Here is a 26,574-nt window from a genome sequence, read left to right as displayed (position 1 = left end):
CACACACCTGTAAGAGTTATCTATCACCTTTTCAAGTTATTTTATATGCACGTCTTTAACTGGAACTTTCCAGGCACAAGAATATTGATTTCTTTCTTATAAGGTGCTCTGATAATCACCCTCTGGCTATATGTGTATTACATAATTTATGTCCAATGATTAATTTACAAAGGTACGTTTAGTTTACAACAGTATGTGTAAATCACGAAATGAATAGTAATCGAATGCAATACGCAGTCAGAATCAATTGAAGTTCTTTGACTACATTACATAATATACCGGACCGATGACGTATTTCTCAAGCGAAAATCTATTTCGTCTAGCAAGATGCTAAGCTGATCAGCCTGCTATCATGGACCCGTGCGATAAGTGATATCTGATGACCTTAACAATAGTTCATATCAATAGACCATCGGTAATCCGGGTGAACATAATAAAAAACACCATTTTTTATAATCTATTTCGAAATTTTATTTATTTCCCTTAGCTTCTAATAAAGTTTTACAACGTAGGATTTAGTTAACGTTAGAAGATTTTAAATATGATGAATTCGACAGGGATTTTGGAAAACGATTTAAGTAGCGTTCAAGTCGAAGAAACTTTATTGATATCAGCCGCTTATCAAACCACCACCCATTTATTTCGTTGTGAACTATTCCAGCGTCTGCTTCACTGGCACATCGTATATATACACAGCAAGACTGGGTATCTAGTTGGATATCACAAATGTTGCAACTTGGACCTACTTTTTCAAATATGGATTCTATGATCGACTGCCTTAAATTATGTTCTTTTATTTCAGTGGCATCAAACATGTGTCTTATTTTTAAGCAAGATGTAGGCGGGTTAAGTATTTTATTCGAGTTATCAAACGCAGAGCTTTGCCATTTTTTTGATGTGCCAAAGTCCCTTATGGCAATGTTTTTATTCAATGTAATAGTACGCAGTTGTTCTCCATTTCGTATAATCATACCAAATATTACCCGATTATCATTTCCCTCTAAGATCTGTAGAGCCTTATTCCAAGAATATAATAGTTTATGTCGGTTTTGAGCTGGCACAAATTTATCTTGTAATTGATTGATTAATATCTCCGTATTTTCTGCATGGGAACATCGATACATTAATTCGTTGATTATATCTTTAATAAACTGTTCAGTTATTAATAGACTCTCTTTCTGTTTCATACGATACACAACAGATAAGAAATAAACTATTAAACAACCTGATATAAGAACAATAAGTAAACCAAGAACTGTAAAAAATCGTGTAATTTTTTTGAAAATAAGACACTTGAATGGTAAATTTGGTTCAATAAGCTCGAATGAGACAGTTTTCTCTGAAGAGTTATAAGTTGAAACAATTGTATTTATCATCCACTGTGGATTCTGATCGATAAGGTACTCCATAGCCAATAGTTTATTTTGCAGGTTTCGGTTATGTATTTCACTGTTCCTGCTTAAAGCTTTTCTGAACTCACGCATGTCTAGCATTGCAGAATGATCTTCGCTTATACAATGGTGTAGTCTTGCTCTTTCATTTAAACACTTAAAAAGCTCATTACTTATGTACATAGCCTTATTTAATAAATCTTCGTTGATACACTTAATTTTTTGAGAAGAAGCTTGTGGATTGTTATCATTTTCATTACACATGGTATATTTTATGTCTTTTTGGGAAATAGGGCTAGAGTCAAATTTTCTTGCGGTGTATAAAATTGAAATCATTATTAAGAAAAGTAATAATGAAGCAATAAGAACTGGTGGGATTATATTTTGGCTAACATCAGGTGTTTTTAGAAACGATTTTGCGTTAAAAGCAAACAATTTTTGTATAAAACTATTTCTCATAAGTGATTTTGAAGCATGTACAGGGTATCCATCTTTGAACGAAATTTTTTTTTTAATTGAAGCATCTCGAAAACTTAGTAGTCTGTTAACAACACCTCCATCACAATTATTAGATTTTCCATATACCTTTAGGTATCCGGCCGATTTATCTGTCGAGTATACAAGCGGCTTACGATATTTACTGGTAGCGTTTAAGGAATGCAGTTCATTTTCATTTTCATAATCAGATTCTAAGTGAAATCGTGGCGCATAAACCGTTAATCCGACATTTTTTTCGGTATTGTTATCTGCATGGCATTTATGATGTGATGAAAGGTTGCGACGAGCATTAATCTTGTTTTCAAGATCATTTTCTAAGATATTCAAACTTTCTTGTATAGGAATTGTAGGACGCGGTTGCTTTTCATTACAGAAAAGAACATAATTTGTGACTTTTCCACTTTTTAGTTTTTCTTTTTTTATATTTTTTAAAATTTTTTTTATTAGTATAGGCCTTGTCGTTTCAGTTACTGGAGTATTTGGAAGTCCCAATTGCATTAATATTCTTTTTATCTCAATATCGCTCAAACGATCAAAATATTCAGCTGACATTTTTGCCTTAAAAAAATGTATAACATTTGTTAATTGTGAAAATTTTGTTTTTAAGCCGCACATTAAATATATAAAACAAGAGCTCTAGTCGGGAGCTCCCGACTAGGGAATACCCTGAACCCATTTATTCCAACAGTTAATGCAGTTTGCGTAATGCGCCCATTTGAAGTAATAAAGCTAAATTTAAAAAAAAAGTTCGCTTGGCAAGGTTTAAACTTGCAATTGATCGTAATACTTACAGACGACTCTACTAACAGCCACACCAGCCAAAAAAAAAAAAAAAACAGTTTCGCCGGCAGGGCTCGAACTCGCAACAAACTGCACCACATGCAACGGCATTTAGTCAACAACCATACCATTAATTGAGTATTGTTGAGAAAAAAAAAGAATTAAATAGCAGCACAGAACAAAATCGCAATTGCAATGCTATTGATAAAATTCGAAGCAGACGCACATGTAAGTGTGTGTGTACATGTACACAAAAATTCTTGAAATTACAACACAGCGTTTGGATTTTTCTTAACCGATCTTAATGAAATTTTCTATAGTATATATTATTGTACCATATAATATATGTGTATTCTCAAAAAGTAAATTGCATTAAAATTGTGGCTTAAATTGGTAAGCAATACAAGTTGGGTGGTTCGGGGAGGTGGTGAAAGGTAAAAAATAAGATATATTTGATATATATTTAATATTTTAGAAGCAACATATCAAGTTTCGTGACCCAAGTTCTTAATATTTACCCAATTTTCTCAATAAACCGGATGTCGATATCGGTTTTTAGACAGACGGGCGGACAGACAGACGGACATGGCTAGATCGAGTCTATTAATGCTGAGAATATATATACTTTATGGGGTCAGAGATGCATCCTTCTGCATTTACATTTGCACAAAAACATTATACCCTTTTTACTAATTTTCAATGGGTTCAGGGTATAAAAATAATAGTCTGTTATTTAAAAATGTCACAGTTTAAATTACATATTTAACATTACATGTAAGACAAACGTTTAGTTGGTCTGTTACCTTTGTTACAAAATAGACTTAGTGACAACAAGTCAAGAGAAAACGCTCTTGGCGAAAATGCTCGACTCGCTTTGTTAGGAATAACTACGTTTGTGAGTGTCCACGTCAAAGAGAAAACTGAAAATATAAATTGGGAGAATATAGTTAAATATAAATATAGTTAAATATTGAGCTTGCAATTTTTATACAGTTGTGTAACAAATATCGAAAGTGTTTTGTCATAACGAAATTGAAGCATCTCTCGCTTTTGCCAAATTTTTCCGTCACTCCATAAAACTCTTCTTCATCTTAAGCAAAAATCATAAAACAGCTTTCGCTATAGAGATATAAATATCATGAATACAAAAACAAATTAAAAGAAATATCGTACTAGCTTGTATCGAAACCATATTAAACCATTTCAAGTCGACTCGAAGAGTTATGACTCCCACTTAATTCAAGTGGCAACTATATATTCATATTTCGAAATAAAGTTATTTTAAGCAATAAAATCAATTAAATGTATTATTAACATTAAGATTCAAGTCTTAAGCTCTTACAGGTTCTGAGATTGCGTTCCTACACGCATTCGGACAACCGACGGACGGACATAGAGACATCAATTCGACTACTGTTAATGACCAAGGACGTATATATTATATGGGGTCGTTACAAAAATATTATGCACAATAAATTTCAATTTCCCGTACCATAAACATATGGCAATCCATTTCCAAAAATATCGTCAAGTCTATTTTGAGACTTGGTTTTTTCGTTATAAATCAAAAACTATATGACCTACATAGACCAAATTTGGTATTAAGCTTTCATTTACTACACGCATGTCACAGATATTTTCCTTTTAGGATACCTCGCCAGTTCCCTTCGTAATTGAAAGACTAAAACATACAACATTTTTATTCTTACGTAAGTTATCAAGTAACTCTCGCATGAGATAACATAGTAATTGATAAGCTTTAGTATCACTTTTGCTATCATACAAGGCCAGCCGCTTAACCAAGTTAAGTCAAAGCCGTCGCGGGAGAATTAAGATGACCTGCATATTCATTATTCATGACGATGGGATAATAAACATAATAAAAAAGCAGGCCTGGCTGCACACAACGGATATGGATTGTACATAAATTTATCTATAAGTACATTAGTACAACTGCATTGATCTCTTAAGTGCATATCACATATAAAATGAGACTTGCAAAAGAAAAAGCCCATTCTTAGGGCTGAATTACAATTATATCAATCAACCCATTTGCCCCGTTTCCAATCAATCGATAAAAATAGATATCGACAAACATTTTTTGAGTAATCTTGACATTTAGCGTCTAGAATAGCATTTACTGGTAACTTGTATATTTATTTTTTAATTTCATTTTATAGCATTCGACAAATATTTACTTCTATTGTAGAAATGGAAATGCAATATTCTTTAATATCTATCCAACTAACACTAAAACATACAGACTACAAGAAAAATCAAGAACTATACGACATACATTCCATTTGCTAGAGAATAACAGTGGGATTTAGTAGCCAATAATTTTTCCCTTGTCGAATGGGGATTGCATTCAGAAAGATTAAAGATGGAATCGTTTAGCCATCTACCAGACTCTGCAAACAGTTTCCAGGTTGACGATCAATCTATATTTGAAGGCAGCAAGCTTCTCAATAAACAGGAACTCAAAAACACGAATGTGTCGATCTACATTATGCAGAAAAACTGGAAATTTGTGTTCGACTGCATGAAAGCACAATCACAGATGAGAACCAGGAAAGAGTGATAATGAAAGGTACTATATGTTGGAATGGCAATGATCAGAGTGGGAAACTTCAATGCCAAGCACAGCGTTATACCACTAACCAAACAACATATAGACTGGACATGAGTACCAGAAGTAGACACAAAATGTATCGGTGGCATCTGGTCCTAACTCGCGACTAAGGGAATAAGATATACATATGATATATTTTTGAACCCCTTACTCTACAGGAAAGTGCTTGGCGCACTCTCTTCCATATGATTTGTGCGATAGAACGGCAACGCTGTTAACTTTTATCTCGCTCGCACTTACTCTCAGCTCTCATTGCTCTCTCTATGTTTAGGGGTCGTTTCAATGTGTGTGTGTGTGTATTTGTCCGACGAGCAAAACTGCGCACAAAATTAATTTTTCTCAAATGCTGAGGCATTTCTACCCTTTTGAAGGCACGAGTAATATGAAATAGAGAAAGGGTTTGCCACATCGATGCGAAATTCTGGCATTTTAGTTCGCTATCGTTGGTAAGGATCATATGGAAGAGAGTGCGCCAAGCACTTTCCTGTGGAGTTAGCGGTTCAAAAATACATCATATGTATATCTTATTCCCTTACTCGCGAGTTAGGACCAGATGCCTCCGATACTTTTTGTGTCAACGCTGTTTGTATGGGTTGTCCAGTCTATATGTTGTTTGGTTAGTGGTTATACCCAACACTAACTATGGCACAAATCGAATTAACAAAATAGCAGACGAAAGAGGACAATACTAACGTGACACGTATTTAAAAACAACTTAACAACCTGAGGCACTCTAATAAGTTCTATGATTTTTATCCAATCTTATAGCCTCTGTCCACTGGTTTAAGAAATTTCCCAATTTCAAATTTCACATATTGGTGTTCCACCGGCTGTCGGTAACATGTGAGTGGCAAAAGTACCGCTTCTTTAAATAAACAGCTGATCAAGTTTCTTTAATTTACATAAGCGCCATAAAGTTCTTCCAAATCTCACAAATTGTGCTCTCGAAGTAAGGGCTCCATTTTAGGTACTCTTTTCGAGATTTCGCCATGTTTAAATTCTAAAATCTGTGGGATTACTCTAATTCTAAATTTCTTATTTAATGTTACCGCTTGCCTTCGTTGATATATCAGCTGTTTACGTTTACGATACTTTACCATTTTTCACAACATCGATAGAAATCTGAATCATCGCAAAAAACACGGAATGTTCGGGACGAATTTACACATTTTTAAAAAATGTGCCTTTTTTGATGGATGTGCGAAATGTGTCTTTTATGGGGAAACGCACAGGGCTCATTTCACACATTTTGCAAAAATGTGACATTTTCAGAAATGTGTAAGAAATGTGTTCAATGGACAGAGGCTATTAATTAAATATTTAGGGCATACATTTTGGCGGCATTTTTGGATAAGACTGCATCGTCACGTATGTAAGAAGTCGGGACACTCAGGTGCGTCTCTTCTGTCGTAGTTGCAGGACGATCTTCTCATGAGCTTCCCGACTACACACCTCCCAACGAGTCCTCTTGCTACCTAATTGTAGTGTCGATGCAATCGTTCGATGTACCGGTCAGTGTTGTCATTTCAGGTTTTTTCCGTCAGATATGGCTTTTATGAAAGTCTGACTGCCGGAAAAAATTAAATACAGCGGGCAGCGGGAATTCTGGCTTTTTAATAAGAAGATTAACTTGTTTTTTCGCTTTTTTATAACAAATTTTTTAATATTAACAAAAATGTGTCTAAGCTTGAAATGAGCGAAAGTGTGTATCATTATTGAAAGGAAAGCGTTGGTGTAACTATCACTATTAGTTTCAAATTGCTTAGTGCGATTTACGCGCGCCGCACACCACTAAGGCAATGAATTTCACAACTAAATAAAATTTTGACTTGTAAAATGTCGAAAGCAGTTTATAATCAAAAAGTACGTTAAATACCGAGTTTACAAGCTGGCTCGGCAAGGATGTTACTGACGATACAAGGGCTTATTGCAGCTATTACCAAAGCAATATAACGGCAAAGTTATCCGATTTAAAAGCACTTGCAGGCACATACAACATTTAAGTATGCTTGGTGGACATACCCAAAAAAAAAAAAAACAAAATAGATTTTGCAAATGGCCAGTTAAAACAGAAGAGCAGTGGATCCAGGATCACTTGATCAGTTTGTATGCTATGCGATTAGATGACAGCAGCACGGCCAGCCGAATAAAAATGCTACGAACTAAATGCACAAATATATTTACAAATGCTTTGGCTCCTCATTTGTGGTTCCTCATTGCTATTGGATGAAACAACAGACACAAATTATTTGCATTTAGATGAGGATGAAAATCTAGATTATGTAATAAATATCTTATTACTATATGCTTTAATTAATTTAATTATACAAATTTTTGAATTTGTTGTATACTAAAAATATCAAACAAAAAATACCTTTCAGCTTTTTGTTCAGTTTTTTTTTTTAAACAACACCTGACTGTCTTGCGTTTTTTAAAGCAGATCTAGCTATTTTGCTTGTTCAATAAATGGCAACACTAGAACCGGTTATTGAATGCTCCGGCATGGCTGTCTATGCTCGCCATTTAGAGGTCTTTGTGCAATGTAGAATTTGTGGCGTGCTAGTCAGCTCACAATTCGGCGCAAGGCGAAATTTTGAAGCGTCTGAATCCGACTTCGATTTGTCTGAGACGCAATGCCCCAGACCTGGATACCGTATCCGCAAGTCGACGCCGCGATGTGGCGGCATGTGGATAATAATATTTTCAAAGATTGTATATTGCGCACCTTCAGATATTTTCAATCCCTATAACAGGATCTCACGTTCTTAATAGAGTTAGAGGATATTGTCATAAGAAGCGCTTAGATCTGGAGTGCTTAACTATGAGATACCCTGAACGCAAGCATTTCGCATTCAAACCCTCTAATACCAAAACCATAGGTACGCAACACCGGGCAAGATATCAGTATTTTCAACAAAAGACCTGAACTGCAAGAATATTAATGGTTATAAGTAGTTTTTAAATTTTATATTTTTCGTGGCCAATGCGAATGAAGTCGGTTGTTGACGTTGAGCAAGAGTATATAGTTTATGGGGTTGTTAAATACATTTGTACAATATATCTATATATAAAACAGTTTGTCCTGACTGACTGACTGGTGATCAACGCACAGCCCAAACCGGAAGAGGAAGGAAGCTGTAATTTTCACTGTAGTTACCTTATCTAATGAAGGTGCACGTTAAGACGGGGTTTTGGGCAATTCCAACCGCAAATATAGAAAAATCGCGAAAAACGTTTGTATGAAACTTTTTTGTTTAACACCCGATCGGCCTCAAACTCAATTTCAAAGTTCTTTATTTAAATTCATTTGACAGATATTTCACACTTTTCCAAAAATGTATACCTCCTTGGTGGAAATGGGGATCAAAGATGGTGGATGACGTTTCGCGTTCAAATTCAGTTTTAATGACCTATATGGAAAATCATTTGAGACGTTTTTCGCATAATCTAAACTCTTTCGGTAGAGTTACGATTCAAAGATATTTTGACCGATGTTTTAAGTGCTGTCCGATTTGCTTCAAACTTATTTGCAGAGCTCTCATAAGAACTTATAGCCTCTGTTCAATGAACACATTTCTGACACATTTCATGAAATGTCACATTTTTGACAAATTTGTGAAATACGCCCTGTGCGTTTCCCCATAAGAAAATACATTTCACATATCTTTCAAAACAGACACATTTTTCGGAAATGTGTAAATTCGACCCGAACATTTCGTGGTTTTTGCGATGATTAATCGACATTTCTTAGAATTAGAGTAATCCCACAGATTGTAGAATTTAAACATGGCGAAATCTCGTAAAGAGTACCTTACTTCGAAAGCACAATTTTTGAGATTTGGAAGAAGAACATTACGGCGCTTATGTAAATTAAAGAAACTCGATCAGCGATTTGGGAAATTGCAGCCACAACAGTGATTAATTATCGAAAAACGTTGGTATGAAACTTTTTTGTTAACCACTTTAACCACTTTTATGTTTTGTTCAATTTGCTTCAGCCTTATTTTTTTAAAGCTCTACATAGGACCTTAAAGAATACCTGTTTCAGCGATTATAGAAATTCCACCCACAATTAGCGAAAAATGTTTGTATGCAATTTTTTTGTTTACCATCCGATCGGACTCAAGCTCATATTTAAATTAATTTGTTTGAATTCATTTAAGGGGTATTTCGCACAATTTGGAAAATCCATCGTTCCTTGATGAAAATGGGGGTCAAAGATTTGGTGGGCGACATTTCACGCTTAAATTCATTTCCAAAGATCTTTATGAAAATCTCAAATCTCACAAATTGTGCTCTCGAAGTAAGGGCTCCATTTTAGGTACTCTTTTCGAGATTTCGCCATGTTTAAATTCTAAAATCTGTGGGATTACTCTAATTCTAAATTTCTTATTTAATGTTACCGCTTGCCTTCGTTGATATATCAGCTGTTTACGTTTACGATACTTTACCATTTTTCACAACATCGATAGAAATCTGAATCATCGCAAAAAACACGGAATGTTCGGGACGAATTTACACATTTTTAAAAAATGTGCCTTTTTTGATGGATGTGCGAAATGTGTCTTTTATGGGGAAACGCACAGGGCTCATTTCACACATTTTGCAAAAATGTGACATTTTCAGAAATGTGTAAGAAATGTGTTCAATGGACAGAGGCTATTAATTAAATATTTAGGGCATACATTTTGGCGGCATTTTTGGATAAGACTGCATCGTCACGTATGTAAGAAGTCGGGACACTCAGGTGCGTCTCTTCTGTCGTAGTTGCAGGACGATCTTCTCATGAGCTTCCCGACTACACACCTCCCAACGAGTCCTCTTGCTACCTAATTGTAGTGTCGATGCAATCGTTCGATGTACCGGTCAGTGTTGTCATTTCAGGTTTTTTCCGTCAGATATGGCTTTTATGAAAGTCTGACTGCCGGAAAAAATTAAATACAGCGGGCAGCGGGAATTCTGGCTTTTTAATAAGAAGATTAACTTGTTTTTTCGCTTTTTTATAACAAATTTTTTAATATTAACAAAAATGTGTCTAAGCTTGAAATGAGCGAAAGTGTGTATCATTATTGAAAGGAAAGCGTTGGTGTAACTATCACTATTAGTTTCAAATTGCTTAGTGCGATTTACGCGCGCCGCACACCACTAAGGCAATGAATTTCACAACTAAATAAAATTTTGACTTGTAAAATGTCGAAAGCAGTTTATAATCAAAAAGTACGTTAAATACCGAGTTTACAAGCTGGCTCGGCAAGGATGTTACTGACGATACAAGGGCTTATTGCAGCTATTACCAAAGCAATATAACGGCAAAGTTATCCGATTTAAAAGCACTTGCAGGCACATACAACATTTAAGTATGCTTGGTGGACATACCCAAAAAAAAAAACAAAATAGATTTTGCAAATGGCCAGTTAAAACAGAAGAGCAGTGGATCCAGGATCACTTGATCAGTTTGTATGCTATGCGATTAGATGACAGCAGCACGGCCAGCCGAATAAAAATGCTACGAACTAAATGCACAAATATATTTACAAATGCTTTGGCTCCTCATTTGTGGTTCCTCATTGCTATTGGATGAAACAACAGACACAAATTATTTGCATTTAGATGAGGATGAAAATCTAGATTATGTAATAAATATCTTATTACTATATGCTTTAATTAATTTAATTATACAAATTTTTGAATTTGTTGTATACTAAAAATATCAAACAAAAAATACCTTTCAGCTTTTTGTTCAGTTTTTTTTTTTAAACAACACCTGACTGTCTTGCGTTTTTTAAAGCAGATCTAGCTATTTTGCTTGTTCAATAAATGGCAACACTAGAACCGGTTATTGAATGCTCCGGCATGGCTGTCTATGCTCGCCATTTAGAGGTCTTTGTGCAATGTAGAATTTGTGGCGTGCTAGTCAGCTCACAATTCGGCGCAAGGCGAAATTTTGAAGCGTCTGAATCCGACTTCGATTTGTCTGAGACGCAATGCCCCAGACCTGGATACCGTATCCGCAAGTCGACGCCGCGATGTGGCGGCATGTGGATAATAATATTTTCAAAGATTGTATATTGCGCACCTTCAGATATTTTCAATCCCTATAACAGGATCTCACGTTCTTAATAGAGTTAGAGGATATTGTCATAAGAAGCGCTTAGATCTGGAGTGCTTAACTATGAGATACCCTGAACGCAAGCATTTCGCATTCAAACCCTCTAATACCAAAACCATAGGTACGCAACACCGGGCAAGATATCAGTATTTTCAACAAAAGACCTGAACTGCAAGAATATTAATGGTTATAAGTAGTTTTTAAATTTTATATTTTTCGTGGCCAATGCGAATGAAGTCGGTTGTTGACGTTGAGCAAGAGTATATAGTTTATGGGGTTGTTAAATACATTTGTACAATATATCTATATATAAAACAGTTTGTCCTGACTGACTGACTGGTGATCAACGCACAGCCCAAACCGGAAGAGGAAGGAAGCTGTAATTTTCACTGTAGTTACCTTATCTAATGAAGGTGCACGTTAAGACGGGGTTTTGGGCAATTCCAACCGCAAATATAGAAAAATCGCGAAAAACGTTTGTATGAAACTTTTTTGTTTAACACCCGATCGGCCTCAAACTCAATTTCAAAGTTCTTTATTTAAATTCATTTGACAGATATTTCACACTTTTCCAAAAATGTATACCTCCTTGGTGGAAATGGGGATCAAAGATGGTGGATGACGTTTCGCGTTCAAATTCAGTTTTAATGACCTATATGGAAAATCATTTGAGACGTTTTTCGCATAATCTAAACTCTTTCGGTAGAGTTACGATTCAAAGATATTTTGACCGATGTTTTAAGTGCTGTCCGATTTGCTTCAAACTTATTTGCAGAGCTCTCATAAGAACTTATAGCCTCTGTTCAATGAACACATTTCTGACACATTTCATGAAATGTCACATTTTTGACAAATTTGTGAAATACGCCCTGTGCGTTTCCCCATAAGAAAATACATTTCACATATCTTTCAAAACAGACACATTTTTCGGAAATGTGTAAATTCGACCCGAACATTTCGTGGTTTTTGCGATGATTAATCGACATTTCTTAGAATTAGAGTAATCCCACAGATTGTAGAATTTAAACATGGCGAAATCTCGTAAAGAGTACCTTACTTCGAAAGCACAATTTTTGAGATTTGGAAGAAGAACATTACGGCGCTTATGTAAATTAAAGAAACTCGATCAGCGATTTGGGAAATTGCAGCCACAACAGTGATTAATTATCGAAAAACGTTGGTATGAAACTTTTTTGTTAACCACTTTAACCACTTTTATGTTTTGTTCAATTTGCTTCAGCCTTATTTTTTTAAAGCTCTACATAGGACCTTAAAGAATACCTGTTTCAGCGATTATAGAAATTCCACCCACAATTAGCGAAAAATGTTTGTATGCAATTTTTTTGTTTACCATCCGATCGGACTCAAGCTCATATTTAAATTAATTTGTTTGAATTCATTTAAGGGGTATTTCGCACAATTTGGAAAATCCATCGTTCCTTGATGAAAATGGGGGTCAAAGATTTGGTGGGCGACATTTCACGCTTAAATTCATTTCCAAAGATCTTTATGAAAATTCTTTTCAGACGTATTTCACATTTTTCGCAGAATCAAAGCATCTTCGGTAAAAATTTTGATTCTTAGATTTAAGGGAAGTTTTAATTTTTTTCGATTTGCTTTAAACTTATTTTCAATTCTCTACATAAAAATTTAATGAAGACATGTATCAGCAATTTGGATATTCCGACCGCATTAGTGGTAAGTTGGCGGATACAAACGTTTTCTTCTTTGTTCTTTGTTGACCGTCTGATCAGTTTCAAAATCCTTTTCAAAAACAAGGCCGAGTTAAACCCGCGAGTGCTATCATACAATTTTACTCACTTTCAATAGGATCAGGATTAAATTATTAAATGAGCAACTATTATTTTGAACGATTTTTCTTCACATACTTAGACACATGTGTTCATATATACATACACATAATCTTTAACAAGAAACAGCGAAAAAAACGCACTTTTGATTTTTGTATATATATATTGCCATCGCCTTCTACCCGAGCCTCATATGCAAAGATTTATTATAGTGCATGTGTGCATTTCTAAAAATAACCTTTTAGGTTTTGTTACGCAAATACTCTGAGATCCAGTTCATAAGATTGACTGGGAAGCCGAGAAGGCATAAGCCCGCAAGCTTCCACTTGTTTACCCAATTTGATCATAACATAAGTTCTTAATAGATACTGATATAATTACTGGCAGTATATCTTTTTGATTTATACAATACGCGTATAATAACAAATGAAATTTGGCACTGCGGTCATTCGAATGTTTATGCCCTGTCCCAATTGAAAATAGGTAAAAAGGATATAATTATATTAAGTTAACTTATGTAATGAAGATGTACGCAAAGACTGTAGTGTTGGGTGATTTTAAGTTACCAAACAGCTCATGGTCATTATTTACAGCACAGCATAGCTTGACTTTATGGATTGTATGCTAGACCTTTTGTTGTTTCAAATCAATTTAATTTCTATTCATTTGAATAGATTCCCGAGGATGCATATCGTTCTAGTTTAGAGGTTTCAATTTCATTTCATTTGGAATCCTCTTATTGCTCATTCATCAGCTACCATTGACCCCTGGCGTTGCTTTCGCAAAGCAAAGTATAACTTATTTTCTCCAAATTTTTAATGCTATAATTTGCCGAAAGTCTGAGACAGTTCTACAATTTTGTAAATTTGAAGCGTAAATCTTTAAGTTTGCCATCTTATTTTTTCTCAAGAGTAAAGATTCTACTTATTCTTCTTCCTGTCCTAATAATAATGTGTACCCTTTTAATATTCCTTCTTCTAGTTATGTACTTACTCCTATTAATTACAATTCCTGCCTCCTTTGCCATAAATATCTTAAAATCTTCTCTCTCCTGGGACTGACAATATTCCTAATTTTCTACTCAAGGAGAGTAGTTATTCCCTTCTTCGTCCATTGCTAAAGCTTTTTAATAAATCCTTTGAAACGATCCCTCTCTTTGGATCTATCCTAACCCAGCAGGCTTCTTCTTGATCTTCCGTCGTTAACTAACCGTAGGACAACCTCGGTCTTGTTTACCTAAGTTGTTTGTTAGCTAGATAGATAATTTTTTTAGAGCGTCTTTATTTTTCTGTTCCGTCTAGGTCTAGTGACCAGGAATCATCGCCCCTTATTGCTACCTCTAAGTGCACAACAGATTACGCTATGCACAATCTTTTTCGAGTGCTTTGATAAAATTCAACAATGTGTATAACTCCGCGGAACTTTCTCTTCCCCTAATAAAATCGTTCTTTCATGATACTCTCGGGAACTCACTGACCCCTCCTAGCTATGTGAATAAATTCACTATCACCATCTCTTTATCTTATATACTTATATCTAGTATTCGTTGCCTTACTATATTATATACATACATTTCTCTATTTTTATATTAATTGCATTTTCCTAATTAATATAGTATATTCAAATAATTTTTGATTTCTACTAAAGAATACTATTTTCTCTACTATCACCTTCAATCTAAGCTGTTGGCTTTAATAATGTCACTGACAAAATTAGCTGTGAAAAGCGGCATAGCTGGCCGGACAGGCAAATAACGTCCATCATGTCGGTGATTCTATTAGAAAATTGTGTATTCTATTTAGACTTTTAGCATTTAATTTACATAATTGGACGTGATAAATATTTATATCAATTACATTTTTATTACCGCCATTTTTTATTAAAATTTTGTGTGTTATTTAGTTTGGTGATTTGTTTATACTCTTGTAGAGGATCACTTTGAAATGTCTTATGCATATATAGAGACATTTCCGGTCCCATAAAGTTTCAACAGCCGAGTCGTCCCCATAAAGTATATATATTCTTGATCAGCATCATAAGCCGAGTCGATCTAGCTATGTCCGTCTGTCTGTCCGCCCGTCTATCCGTATGTATGAACGCAAAGATCTCAGAAATTAAAAGGGCTAGAGACTGAAATTTTTGCTGTAGGTTCTCCTAGTGTCCGCGGTCTCCTAGTGACCGGTTTTGTTTTCGACAATCGATAGCTTCCCACTTTGCAAGTAATCGATAAAAATCGATATCGAAATTGATGTGGCTGTTGAGTAAAGATAGAGGTGCCGGCAGCTAATCTGGTCTGTTCGAGTTCGAGTACTTTCGAAGAAACCATTGAAAGTGAGTAATATAGTGTCAAATGTATATGTGCAAATGTATGAAACATATTTCTGCCTGCCATAAATAAATAAATTTTAATTGAGGGAACGATTTCGTTTATACTGTTATTGCAAATACAAAATGATTTCAATTTTAAGTCAATTTCATGCTTATTACCGACAGTTTATATTGGAATTTTGTGTTATTTAGTTAGTTGATTTGTTCATACTCTTGTAGAGGTTATAATCATTTTGAAATGTGTAATGCATATGTATATAGAGACATCTTCAGTCTCATACAGCCGATCCGACCCCATCAAGTACGTACATAAATTCTTGATCAGAATCAATAGCCAAGACGATCCAGCTATGTCTGTCTTTCTATCCGTCCGTCCTGAGGTCCTCCTAGTACATCCGCAGTACGAGTTTGTTTTCGATAATCGATAATCGCTTCTAAGTAATCGATCAAAATCGAAATCGAACAAATCTCGCAAATTTTAAGAGCTTGAGAGGACAAATGTAATGAGTGGCTTCTTGAACAGTATATATATATATCAAGTATCTTTCATTTTATAGCTATCGCCACCTCCCCGCTACCACCGCATAACTAGAAATCAAGTTAAAAAATAAATTTGTATTGCCTACCAATTTAAGGCACAATTTTAATGCAATTGTCCTTTAAATAATACGAATATTCTATAGATTAATTAAAATACTGTTGAAAATTTCATCAAAATCAGTTCAGAAACATAAAAGTTATTAAAGAAAAATTGTTTCGACAATTGACGGGTTTGCGGTAGAAAGCGGAAATTGCAAGAATTCTACACGTATATATATATTGGATTCTATCAACCTCATTACCATTGTAATTTAAATATATATCCTCTGCTGTGTGTATGTGCTCTATTTGAAACAGTTTTTACTCATTAAAAACGAACTGTTTGTATGGCTTTCGAACAGAGGAAGTAGATCGGTCTGTAAGTGTTTAAGTTCTATTGGGGGAGCTTTTTTTTACTTCTAAAATAAATAAGCTCGTTACACTAGTTACATTTGGTGTTAGTAGAATAGGGTTCAGGGTATCGCCTAGCCCGAACTCCCGACAACACCATCTTTCTTGCTTTTCTTTTTTGTTATTTTTAACTATTATTTATGTTAATAGCACGTACAAATTTTAGAAGGTTCAAGATATACCCAATTTTGGTCATTTCTACTCAGATTATTTTATCATCCATCAATACTTTGTACTAAGTATAATAAGTAGGTATACCTTATTAGTTTATGACTTTACTACGCTTCTAAAATTGGAGTTTATAAACGTTTTGTGCTGTTTTACTACTTGAAGTGTTCGGATGTGCGATTATTTAAAATGGACCCTCGAACAATGTGAAATAAGCCATTTTAAAAGAAATTATGTACAAGTAAAAAAAATACAAATTGCAAAAATTGTCATGGACAACAATCACATTGGTATTGTGCAGACCTGGTTGATTCATAACTGCTTGGTCTTGGAATCATCAATGTCTAGAACGTACTGCTATCAAAAATGTATGGAAAAGTTGGTGGCATCAATACAGAATCTCTTTCATTAAACATAATATTAAATATTTTAATACAAAAATTACACGTATATTTATCCAAATAAAAACTGCCTACATAAAATAAGCTGTGACCTGAAAGTTCCATTGTTTTTATGTTGTAGGTTACATATGTATGTTCACAATAAAATAAAGTTCTTTAAAAAACTGAGCGTCTTGCACTTTATAATGTACCATGTTATTTAACTTTTAATAGTTTTGTGGCTTTAGATTTCTGAAACCGAGAAAATGCACTGCTTAAAACAGACAGAGCCACTGTATACAAACATAGTTTACTCTGGATTATAGTCAAAGCAACAATTCCGATTTAAGTGGCATCCGATTCCTAAATCCCCATCACGGTCTTCAAATAATTTCTCTTAACATATTCAGAAAAATATTATTGTTAAAAATACATACTTCCTTTACCTTTTTTGTATATTTATTACACGACTAAAATTGAATAGTATTCCTATTTGGTAAGCAGTCCCGATATATTATTACATTAACACAACACATTTGCGAAATTGCAATTTGTGTTGATGATGAGCAGCTCTTTTAGCTAGGGACATAAGGAGAATTATACGATACGTAAACACGAAGGGTAATTCGATTCATCGATATAAGGAACGATTCGTTTCAGATTGTCACAGATAAAAGCGGTATTCCTGCAACCGACTAATAGCCTCTGTCCACTGGCTCAAGAAATGTCATATTTTCAAATTTCACATATTGGTGTTGTGAGTGGCAATAGTGCCGCCTATTAAAATAAATAGCTGATCGACTTTCTTTAATTTACATAAGCGCCGTAAAGTTCTTCTTCCAAATCTCAAAAATTGTGCTCTCGAAGTAGGGGCTCCATTTTAGGTACTCTTTTCGAGATTTCGCCGTGTTTAAATTCTAAAATCTATAGAATTACTCTAATTCTAAATTTCTTATTTTATGTTGCCGCTTGCCTTCGTTGAAATATCAACTGTTTATTTTTTCGATACTTTAGCATTTTTCACAACATAGAAATCTCGATTAATCATCACAAAAAACACGAAATGTCCGGGATGAATTTACACCTGTTATAAAAAATATGCCTGTTTTGAAAGATGTGTGATATGTGTTTTCTTTGGGGAAACGCAAATTTTTGCAAAAATGTGACATTTTCAGAAATGTGTTCAGTGGGCAGAGGCTATTAATTGAAATATGTGTAAAATGTGTTTTCTTGTGAGGAAACGCACAGGGCGCATTTCATATATTTTGCAAAAATGTCACATTTTCTGAAATGTGTAAGAAATGTGCTCAGTGGACAGAGGCTATAAGACATGAATTAGATTTCGGAAAAAATAGAAGCGCAAGCTGTTTGGATATTTGTAGGTTCTAATAGGTACAATAAAATTATTTCCTTATTTAGATTGATTTATCAGCATTGCATTTTCATATAACATATTTTCGTTATTGATTTATCGGCTTGTGATAGCTAAGGATCTGATATTTAAGTACAAAAAGATAGGATCTAAACACAAATTTAAAACTGATTTTTTTTCCTACAGTATTTTCGGGATGAGAAATTTGATATGGTATTTTATTTTATTTCTAAAAGTTGTTTCTATTTGACCGATAAGTACTGTTTTCTTTCTCGTGAACTCATATTATATTATTATATTAAAAGGTTCTGTTTGAATTTTTAAAGCCAAATGGATACCAAATATAAAATTCAGGTCCTGCCATCCAACTTTTTTATGATACACTGCCGTCGCTCTTTGATATCTGCGTTCCTTTTGATCACCCAGCGAGATCTGACAGGCCTCCATGGTTCTCAAGTGAACTTACGAGATTAAAAAATGTGAAGTCGAAGTGTTATAAAATGTTTAAGAAATCGAGAAATCACTCTGATTTCTCCCATTATGCCGTTGCCCGATCAAATTTTTTCACTCAAAATTCCATCTGTTATAAGTATTACCTTCATCGTTGTCGCCTTAAATTTTCACATAATCCTAAGCAATTTTTTAACTATGTCACTCCTAAAAGTATTTAACCTTCTTAGGTTAAGTTTGCAGATGAGAGCGCGAATACTGATTCAGGTATAGCCGATGTGCTCGCAAACTCTTTTTAAAGTAGCTACTCCTCTTCTAAGTATAATAAAAATCAGTCTTATTCTTGCATCTTAAATCCCATTTATATAATATGGAAAGTTCACTTCTCAGCGACCTTACCACAATCAAGCCGGTTTACTCACCGGACCCTGATGGTGTTCCTGCTTGTGTTCTCAGGTACTGTGCTGCAGAACTGTGCAAACCTGTTTTAAAATATTTTGAATCGCCCATAAACACTTCATCAGACCATTTCTGGGCTTGGCCAGCTAGTACAAATGTTTTATGATTGACTTTGCGGCTATATCAGAGCCACTCTGCGACATCTTAAAAGAGAAAAGTAAGTAAGTAAACATAAGTAAACATACTTCGAAAAATATTCAAACCAACGGAGTGCGGTTCAACGCAACGCGTTCGAGAGGCTCAGCAACATTTTAGCGTCTGAAGATGTCCTTTTAATGTACCCCGACTATAAAAATCCTATTGACTTGACTACTGATGCATCAAATTATGGCATTGGGGCGACCGATAACAATGATCTCCAGAATGTTGAAAGATAGGGAAAATTGAATTAAGCAACTTTCAAGCGTGATTACCAGCTATTGTTTGCGCCTTGGAACCTTGGGTGAGAGACTAGCCACACTATCAATTTTACTGATACCAAATCCCTTATTGACGAGATTTAATCGGCGATAAACACAAATGTTGTAAACGCAGTTCACTGCGACTTCACTCCACTCTCGTCCCATTCCAGAACGAGCTCGTAAAGAGCTTTACCACAACGAAATTTTGGCATCTTCAAAAACATTTTCAAAGGTTTTTGTCAAAATTCATCTGATAGGTGTTTCACATTTTTTTTTTTCGGAAAATTAAAGCATCCTCGGTAGAAAATGCGGTTTCAACGAAGATTCCTCAAACACACTTGCATGCGAAAGTTCGTACCCAATGCCGTATACGTCTATGGGCCAGTAAATATGGCCATGGGCAGCCGTTTTAACTAAATAAACTTTCGCTATCAGGACGGCTGTCAACGAGCTTGGCACCCGGTATCTTCTAATTCGTCTTTCAGGCGAATAAATCCTATACGTTTGAAGACCACATTTCTCTCAACCTTTGAATCTGGTAGCGTGTCCCGATTCTGCCGTACATGTTCTAGCAACGCCTGACATACAGTTGATTTGAACTCGGTGGTCACGAATCTTGTCAAACTTCCAAGCGTTCTGCCTACAGTTTCGACACTGCGTGATAAGGAAGCGGCTATCGTGTTCTCACTACCCTTACGGTGCTCAATGACAAACAAATAGCCTTGCTGTTGCAATGAACAACGAGCTACTTTTCCGTTTAGGTCTTAATAGCCATTTAATCCGTTCTATATAGGGTTTAAATTCAAAACATACCAGATGGGATTCCTGGCTATGCAACCCAAAGCAAAGTTCCTGTTATTCTGCATCCAACCAAAGCATTTCACCAGGACGGCCTGTGTACTTTCCCATGGATATTCGGAAGGTGCACGACCTTCTCGACTTTGCGATTACCCATGATGTGAATTCAAATCAGGTACAAGTGGAGATTGGCTTTTATCTGCTATCTACTATCTGATCACTGTGCAGCTGTGCTTCGAATTAAGTTACTTGTAAACATCAGTCAGCGAAACACCAAGCCGCTAACTAGGAGCTCAAATGTTGACAGGTTTAAAGCAAAAATCGAGGAAATATTGGATCCCACCATCAATTTAGAAGAAGTCGAAAATTTAGTGTTTAGTTTAAAGACTACTAAAAGCCCTGGCGACGACAGCATCGATGCGACCATTTTCAGTCTCCTTCTCCCACGTGCTCTTACCTTCCTCACGTCCATCAACAATGGCATCATTAGGCTCCACCACTTCCCCTAATTATAATAATACCTGAGCCTGGTAAGCCTGAACAAGAGTTTGCCTCCAACCGTCCCATCAGATTATTGGCAATACTGTCGAAAGTTGTCAAAAGAATATTTTTGGTCAAATTAAATCCACTGCTGAAATTCGGGGACTTGATGCGAGGTCATCAATTTAGCTTTAGGAGCTAACATCGACCTCCCACACCGGGTACTTAGATAAGGAAAACATAAATCAAAAAATAATTTAAAACTTAATATATAATGTTAAGCATGTTCAATCTGTTATTGTAAAGCTAGATTATTATGCTCAAGGACTCAAGTTGATAGAAAAATATAAAAATGGCCTTCCTTCGATATAAAGCAGGCTTTTGACCGAGTGTGGGATCCGGAATTGATGCACAAGCTGCTTCCGACCGTAGGTCGGCGTTCTACGTGAGCGTTTCATAAGAATTTAATAAAAACTTGTTTCAGCGATTTGGAAACTTGTAGCCACAGCAGTGGGTAATTAGCGAAAAATGGATGCATGCATTTTTTTTGCTCACCATCCATTTTCACAGATCTTTGTCAAATTTCATCTGATAAGTGTATGCTGTTATATATATGGAAAATCATTTGAAATCGAGGTTTCCTCGGTGAAAAGTACGTTTCCAAGATTTGTTGGGCAAAGTTTTAAGTTTTGTTTGATTTGCATCAAAATTAATTTCAAGGCTCTAGATAGGTACTAATGATTTGGGAAACTCGACCCACAACAGTGGATAGTTAGGAAAAAATGTTGCATAAATGTTTTTTATATACCGATTGGTTTTAAACTCATTTTCAAAGATTTTTGAAGCGCTTTAACGGTGGTAGGTACTTACGATGTCTTAAAAAAAAAAATTTTAAATATTTAGATGTTTGCGTGTCTCGATCTCTCGAAGTTTAGTTCTTTTAATCTAATTTTTATGGGCGTTTTTGCCATCTTTAACTGCCACTCAAATTTGATTTCTCGTTGCCATGTTGCTCCCCATATGCACATATCCACCGAGTACCCTTAATTTTATAGCTGTCGGGCACTCTCAACTATTTCTATTTTAATATTTTATATTCTAGTAACCTTTCCAAAGATCATCTCTTTGTATTATGATTTTGAAGATTTTGATAGACTTATATACAATCAACAAAAGTTAATTTAATTAATAAACAGGCAGGAATGTATAAACATTCGAGTGCGTGAATAAATTAATAAATTGAACGAAACAGTAAATAATTACATAAGATAAACAAATCGACCCGGGCTAAACATTACTCGCAAGGGGCAGAAATATTATAATTTTTAAACATAAATATAACGAGAATGAAAGGCTATCTTCGGCTCGCCGAAGATCTAATACCGTTGCAGACCAAACATTTTCATAATGCTCATACTGCTTTGCCCGTATCTTAGAAACACAGGGACAATTTTTAATGCCGAGTTTGATCAAGATATCCTGATAAAGAAAAAAGGTGTTTAATCAGTTTTCGACCGATCGCAGATATCTAACATAGTAGTTAGATGTAAATAAGATTTAGCAAAAATGAAGGGAGCATAGTGAAATCTTTAAGTGCCGTGTTTAATCAAAATATCTTGAATGACAACAAATCTTTCCATACAACTTAATTTTAACTGATCGTTCCTATGGTAGCTATGATAAAGTGATCTTATGTTAATTGGAATTTGTATATAATTGTGAGGAACATAGTAAAACTAATTAATGCCGAGTTAGGTTCAGATCTCTTGATAAACAAATATTTTGTTTTCATACTTAACAAACAGAAAAAAGGATTTCTGCTAAGTTTCATAAAGATAGCTTTAAACCTGAGAGATCAGTTCGCATAGAAACAGACAGGCGGACATCGCTATATCGACTCGGTTGTTGATTCTGATGATAAAATATATTCTTTATGGGGTCGGAGATGTCTCCCTCTAAGCGTTACACATTTCACGACAAAATTATAATACCCTCTGCAAGGGTATACAAAATAATGTATTCATATAAGTTTTACTGACACCGTTGTCACTTACTTAATCATCCTGCTCCTAAAAATATCAGTAAGTTCACTTTTTATAAAACAATGAACAATGATAGCAATGGAAATCTACAATGCATTAGCGACATAGAGAAAAAGTTGGCAGTGCCTGCAATATTTTCAACTTCGCTTTTTGCTTGTCACCAATCTACCTTAGGGATTGTTCCCGATATTGTGATGAAACCTGAAGACGGCCTTCATCTTAGCGTGGGAATTGAAATGCGTGTTTGTATGAATGATACGTAAACAGAAAATATTTTCAAAAATGAAAAATATGTTTTTTTCGACCGAACCCTAATTTACAACTTATGAAACTTTTTCAGTTTGTAAAAACGCGGAATGGCGGGTTCGTCCTTGCAATATAATTCAACTTGTGAAAAAAAATGTATACTGTATTTTACCTAAAAGCTAATTTGGTTTCTCCTGAAAGTTGATCAATTAATTTTTAAAATGAAATTTTTAATGGAGTTAAAAAAATCTTTGTTCAGGCGCTCCAGTATTCCAATATGCATCCTTCTTTAGATAGCCATTCCAGTTATAGACAAAATTTTATTCTGGAAATTATTTGTATATTCAGAAACTCTTTTAAGCCGCACTTTGTATGCATCGCTAGAAATCTTCGGAATTTCGTGATGTCAATTGATAGAAAGAAAAATCGTAGATTATAGTTAGTTTGTGAATTCATTTTATTATATTTTTTTGCTCCCAAACACTGGCCTGATTCAACTAAATTTTCTTCGGATGCTACTGCCTTTAAAATAAATTGTTATCTAAGAAGCTATCGCGATTTAAGATGAGTCTGTTGATGTTTTTTCAGGTGATCACTGCGAACAAATCGTCGACAACATTGAGTACATGCGTAAGGTTTCTCACCCGTGTGCGTGCGATTATGACGGTTTAGATCATCTTGGCGTTTAAATCTTTTCTCACATTGACGACAACGAAAGGGTCTATCTTGTACAAAATGGGGCATACCGTAGGTAGTGGGACCATCCTGTGACGGTAATTGCGAAAGTGTGCGTACAATTTCGTCTGCAGGCTCATATTTAACCTCGGACTTGTCGCTAAGGCCTGCTGTCAATTGGTTTTCAGGTAAGGGGGATATTTGATATTTGTCACTATGTTCTGACCGCTCTAATTTAATTCTTAGTGGAGTGTGCTCAAATGCAGATATTGTTGCGGGCTGTGTTTGTTGATTTTGATTTGTACTTGATTCACCCCCTCCAAGTACAGCCATAAAATGATAGCCCGAGTCTGCGTCTGATGCATTTTTTTTCGTTGCTTTTAGTCTTGTATTAGGCATTGAACGTTTTAGGTTATTACTCTTTGACTGCCTATCGTGGGTTGCCAAATGCTTAGTTAGATGATCGCTTCGAGAAAACTTTTTACTGCACTGGCTGCATTCAAACGGTTTTTCTCCCGTATGGGTGCGTAGATGACGATTAAGTTCGTCAGAACGGGTGAATCCCTTCCCGCACTTTGGCTCAGTGCAGACAAAGGGTTTAATGCCTGTATGCCACGTGAGATGGGAGCGAAGGTGGGAACTTTTTCCATAGCTTTTTGTGCAGTTATCGTACGGACATACGAATTTTCGTTTTGGATCTGCTGCATGAGGAGAAGCCAACAGCTTTATAGTTGGCATTATTCGAATTTTAGAGTCACCGCCAAGTTCTAGAGTGTCTGATATTAAATTGTTCTCAGTCTCCATCGTGTTATGTACATTTTCGAGATCCAATGAAGAGTTATGCTTAAACTCGCCATATATAGTTGACGCTCTTAATATAACATCTGGTGCTGAAGCCAGTTCATTTGTGTGAGTACCGTCAACTACAGATGGAAAAGAGAGTTGTGGTTTTGCAGTTTCAACTGGTGTTATTGTTGATGTCGTCAGCATTTGTGGTGTGGGTGTAATTGGAATTATTTGTGACATTGCGCTTTCGATATTTCGCCAAAATTGGAATTTTCCGTTTTTAAAACATCTGCAAGTAATTATAAATATATGTAAAATATAGTGATACAATTATATGCGATCAAGTTTACCAGAGGTACAATTATTGAACATTAAATTATTTTTTTGGGCGTGGGCGTCGGCCATTCTTGTTACAAAAAATGTTCATCACCATAAGATGGCAAATGCATTATCGTTATTTTAGTTTGCATGAGTGACACATATAAAAAACTGTACGTACATACAAAAAATAACTAAATATATTAACTTTCGTAATTTATTTTAACAATGTCGTACCGACAAGTTAATAGAATGCGATTAAGCTTATCGATTAATTGTTACAAAACGTACAAGTTTGGTATTCGCATAACCCATCTACACTGGCTGTGCATCATCTCATCTAATGCATAAATGTAACTGTTATTCACTGACGACACTCATTTTTAGACAGGGTCAAAAAATAAATAAATTATAATTGTAATATTAAAAAGGGATTTACATTGTAATATACGGAGAATATTGTTAAAAACGGACAAGACTATCGGTTTCCGAAAGACTGATTACCTTGTATTCAAAAAAACAAAAGAAGAATTCGACGAGACCCAATAACTGTAATGTTATCTTAAGATTCAGTTAGAATCTCTAATAGAACAAGATCCAGAAAAGCTGTGGTTAAGTGACAATATTCGAGCACGAACCAATTCAGCCTAAAAAAAATTAAATAGCCACTTCTATTTTGTGGTCTCATAGAGATTTCATTTCGGCTCGTGTCTGTAATTCGTTGACTTGCTTAGCGAGTGAAGAAGTTAGAGAGCTATATAATTTGCGGGTAATGATTTTTCGCTGATATTTCTCGCTTTCAATACAAGAAACTGCTTGTTACGACATCGGATTTTGATTGCAGAATGGCCGGGTAGAGTTTTCTTACCCTTTCTTTATCAGAACTAACTTTATTAAAGCATTCATTATTTTGAATCTTTTAGTTTCTGTATAATTCATTTTATTAAAGCACTCAATATTTGAATATTTTATTTTATTGTATAATATATTTTATGAGCATACAATCATTTAAATGTAGGTGAGTGAGCGCATCAAGCGTTTTCCCTTCTGTCGAAAATACTGGCAAGCGAGTTGGAAATTAAAAAACGTAATCACTTCAAATCTTGTCAAAATTGCATTGGATAAGCAAACAATTGAAAGGAAAGACAAGCGCATAAATGCTTGAATACATATGTAAACCTGTGTAAGTACGCGTGCATGGCCGGCTTCTGTGTTCCTAATTCATCTTTATTAAAATTTGGTAATTTCTCAATTCGTGTATTTAGCTATGGTCTCTGATCTGTTATATTATAAGCAGGTGGTGAGTTTATAGTTTTGCTGATGTTCACTGCTGTGTAGTAAGGTGTATTTTCTGGATTCCTTCCCTCTATGTAATGTTGTTGTTGTCTTTCTTCCTTCCCCTCGTATCTGGTTGATATGTCTTTTATGGTATTTGTTGTTGTGTCGAATTTCATAATGAA

At 35.0% G+C, this 26,574-nt stretch overlaps 2 protein-coding genes and 1 long non-coding RNA gene across 4 annotated transcripts; 1 reads left to right on the top strand and 2 right to left on the bottom strand.

The window, feature by feature from the left end:
- Positions 1-446: 446 nt before the first annotated feature.
- MAN1 (LEM domain-containing inner nuclear membrane protein MAN1) lies at positions 447-17,683 on the bottom strand. 2 transcript variants are annotated; one of them, XM_002058804.4, is made up of 3 exons: positions 17,534-17,683; positions 3,473-3,589; positions 447-2,447 (listed from the first exon to the last, which is right to left on the bottom strand). In XM_002058804.4, exon 3 carries the CDS (start codon positions 2,439-2,441, stop codon positions 516-518), a length of 1,926 nt encoding a protein of 641 aa, XP_002058840.1. In that variant the 5' UTR covers positions 2,442-2,447; positions 3,473-3,589; positions 17,534-17,683; the 3' UTR covers positions 447-515. The 2 variants fall into 2 exon arrangements, with proteins under 2 accessions (XP_002058840.1, XP_070065690.1); XM_070209589.1 differs by having other exon boundaries at positions 17,525-17,677.
- On the top strand, positions 11,734-14,783 carry LOC138911310 (uncharacterized). Its single transcript, XR_011416822.1, has 3 exons — positions 11,734-12,590; positions 12,651-12,736; positions 12,816-14,783. It is a non-coding gene; the product is annotated as an uncharacterized lncRNA (long non-coding RNA).
- Positions 17,684-23,768: 6,085 nt separating the features above from the next.
- LOC6635398 (zinc finger protein 771) lies at positions 23,769-25,364 on the bottom strand. The gene is made up of 2 exons (XM_002058805.4): positions 25,147-25,364; positions 23,769-25,085 (listed from the first exon to the last, which is right to left on the bottom strand). Exon 2 carries the CDS (start codon positions 25,034-25,036, stop codon positions 23,885-23,887), a length of 1,152 nt encoding a protein of 383 aa, XP_002058841.1. The 5' UTR covers positions 25,037-25,085; positions 25,147-25,364; the 3' UTR covers positions 23,769-23,884.
- Between the last annotated feature and the right edge of the window lie 1,210 nt (positions 25,365-26,574).

Source organism: Drosophila virilis, chromosome 5 (assembly GCF_030788295.1).
Source record: "Drosophila virilis strain 15010-1051.87 chromosome 5, Dvir_AGI_RSII-ME, whole genome shotgun sequence".
Taxonomy (NCBI): domain Eukaryota; kingdom Metazoa; phylum Arthropoda; class Insecta; order Diptera; family Drosophilidae; genus Drosophila; species Drosophila virilis.
This window is presented reverse-complemented; position numbering and strand designations above follow the sequence as displayed.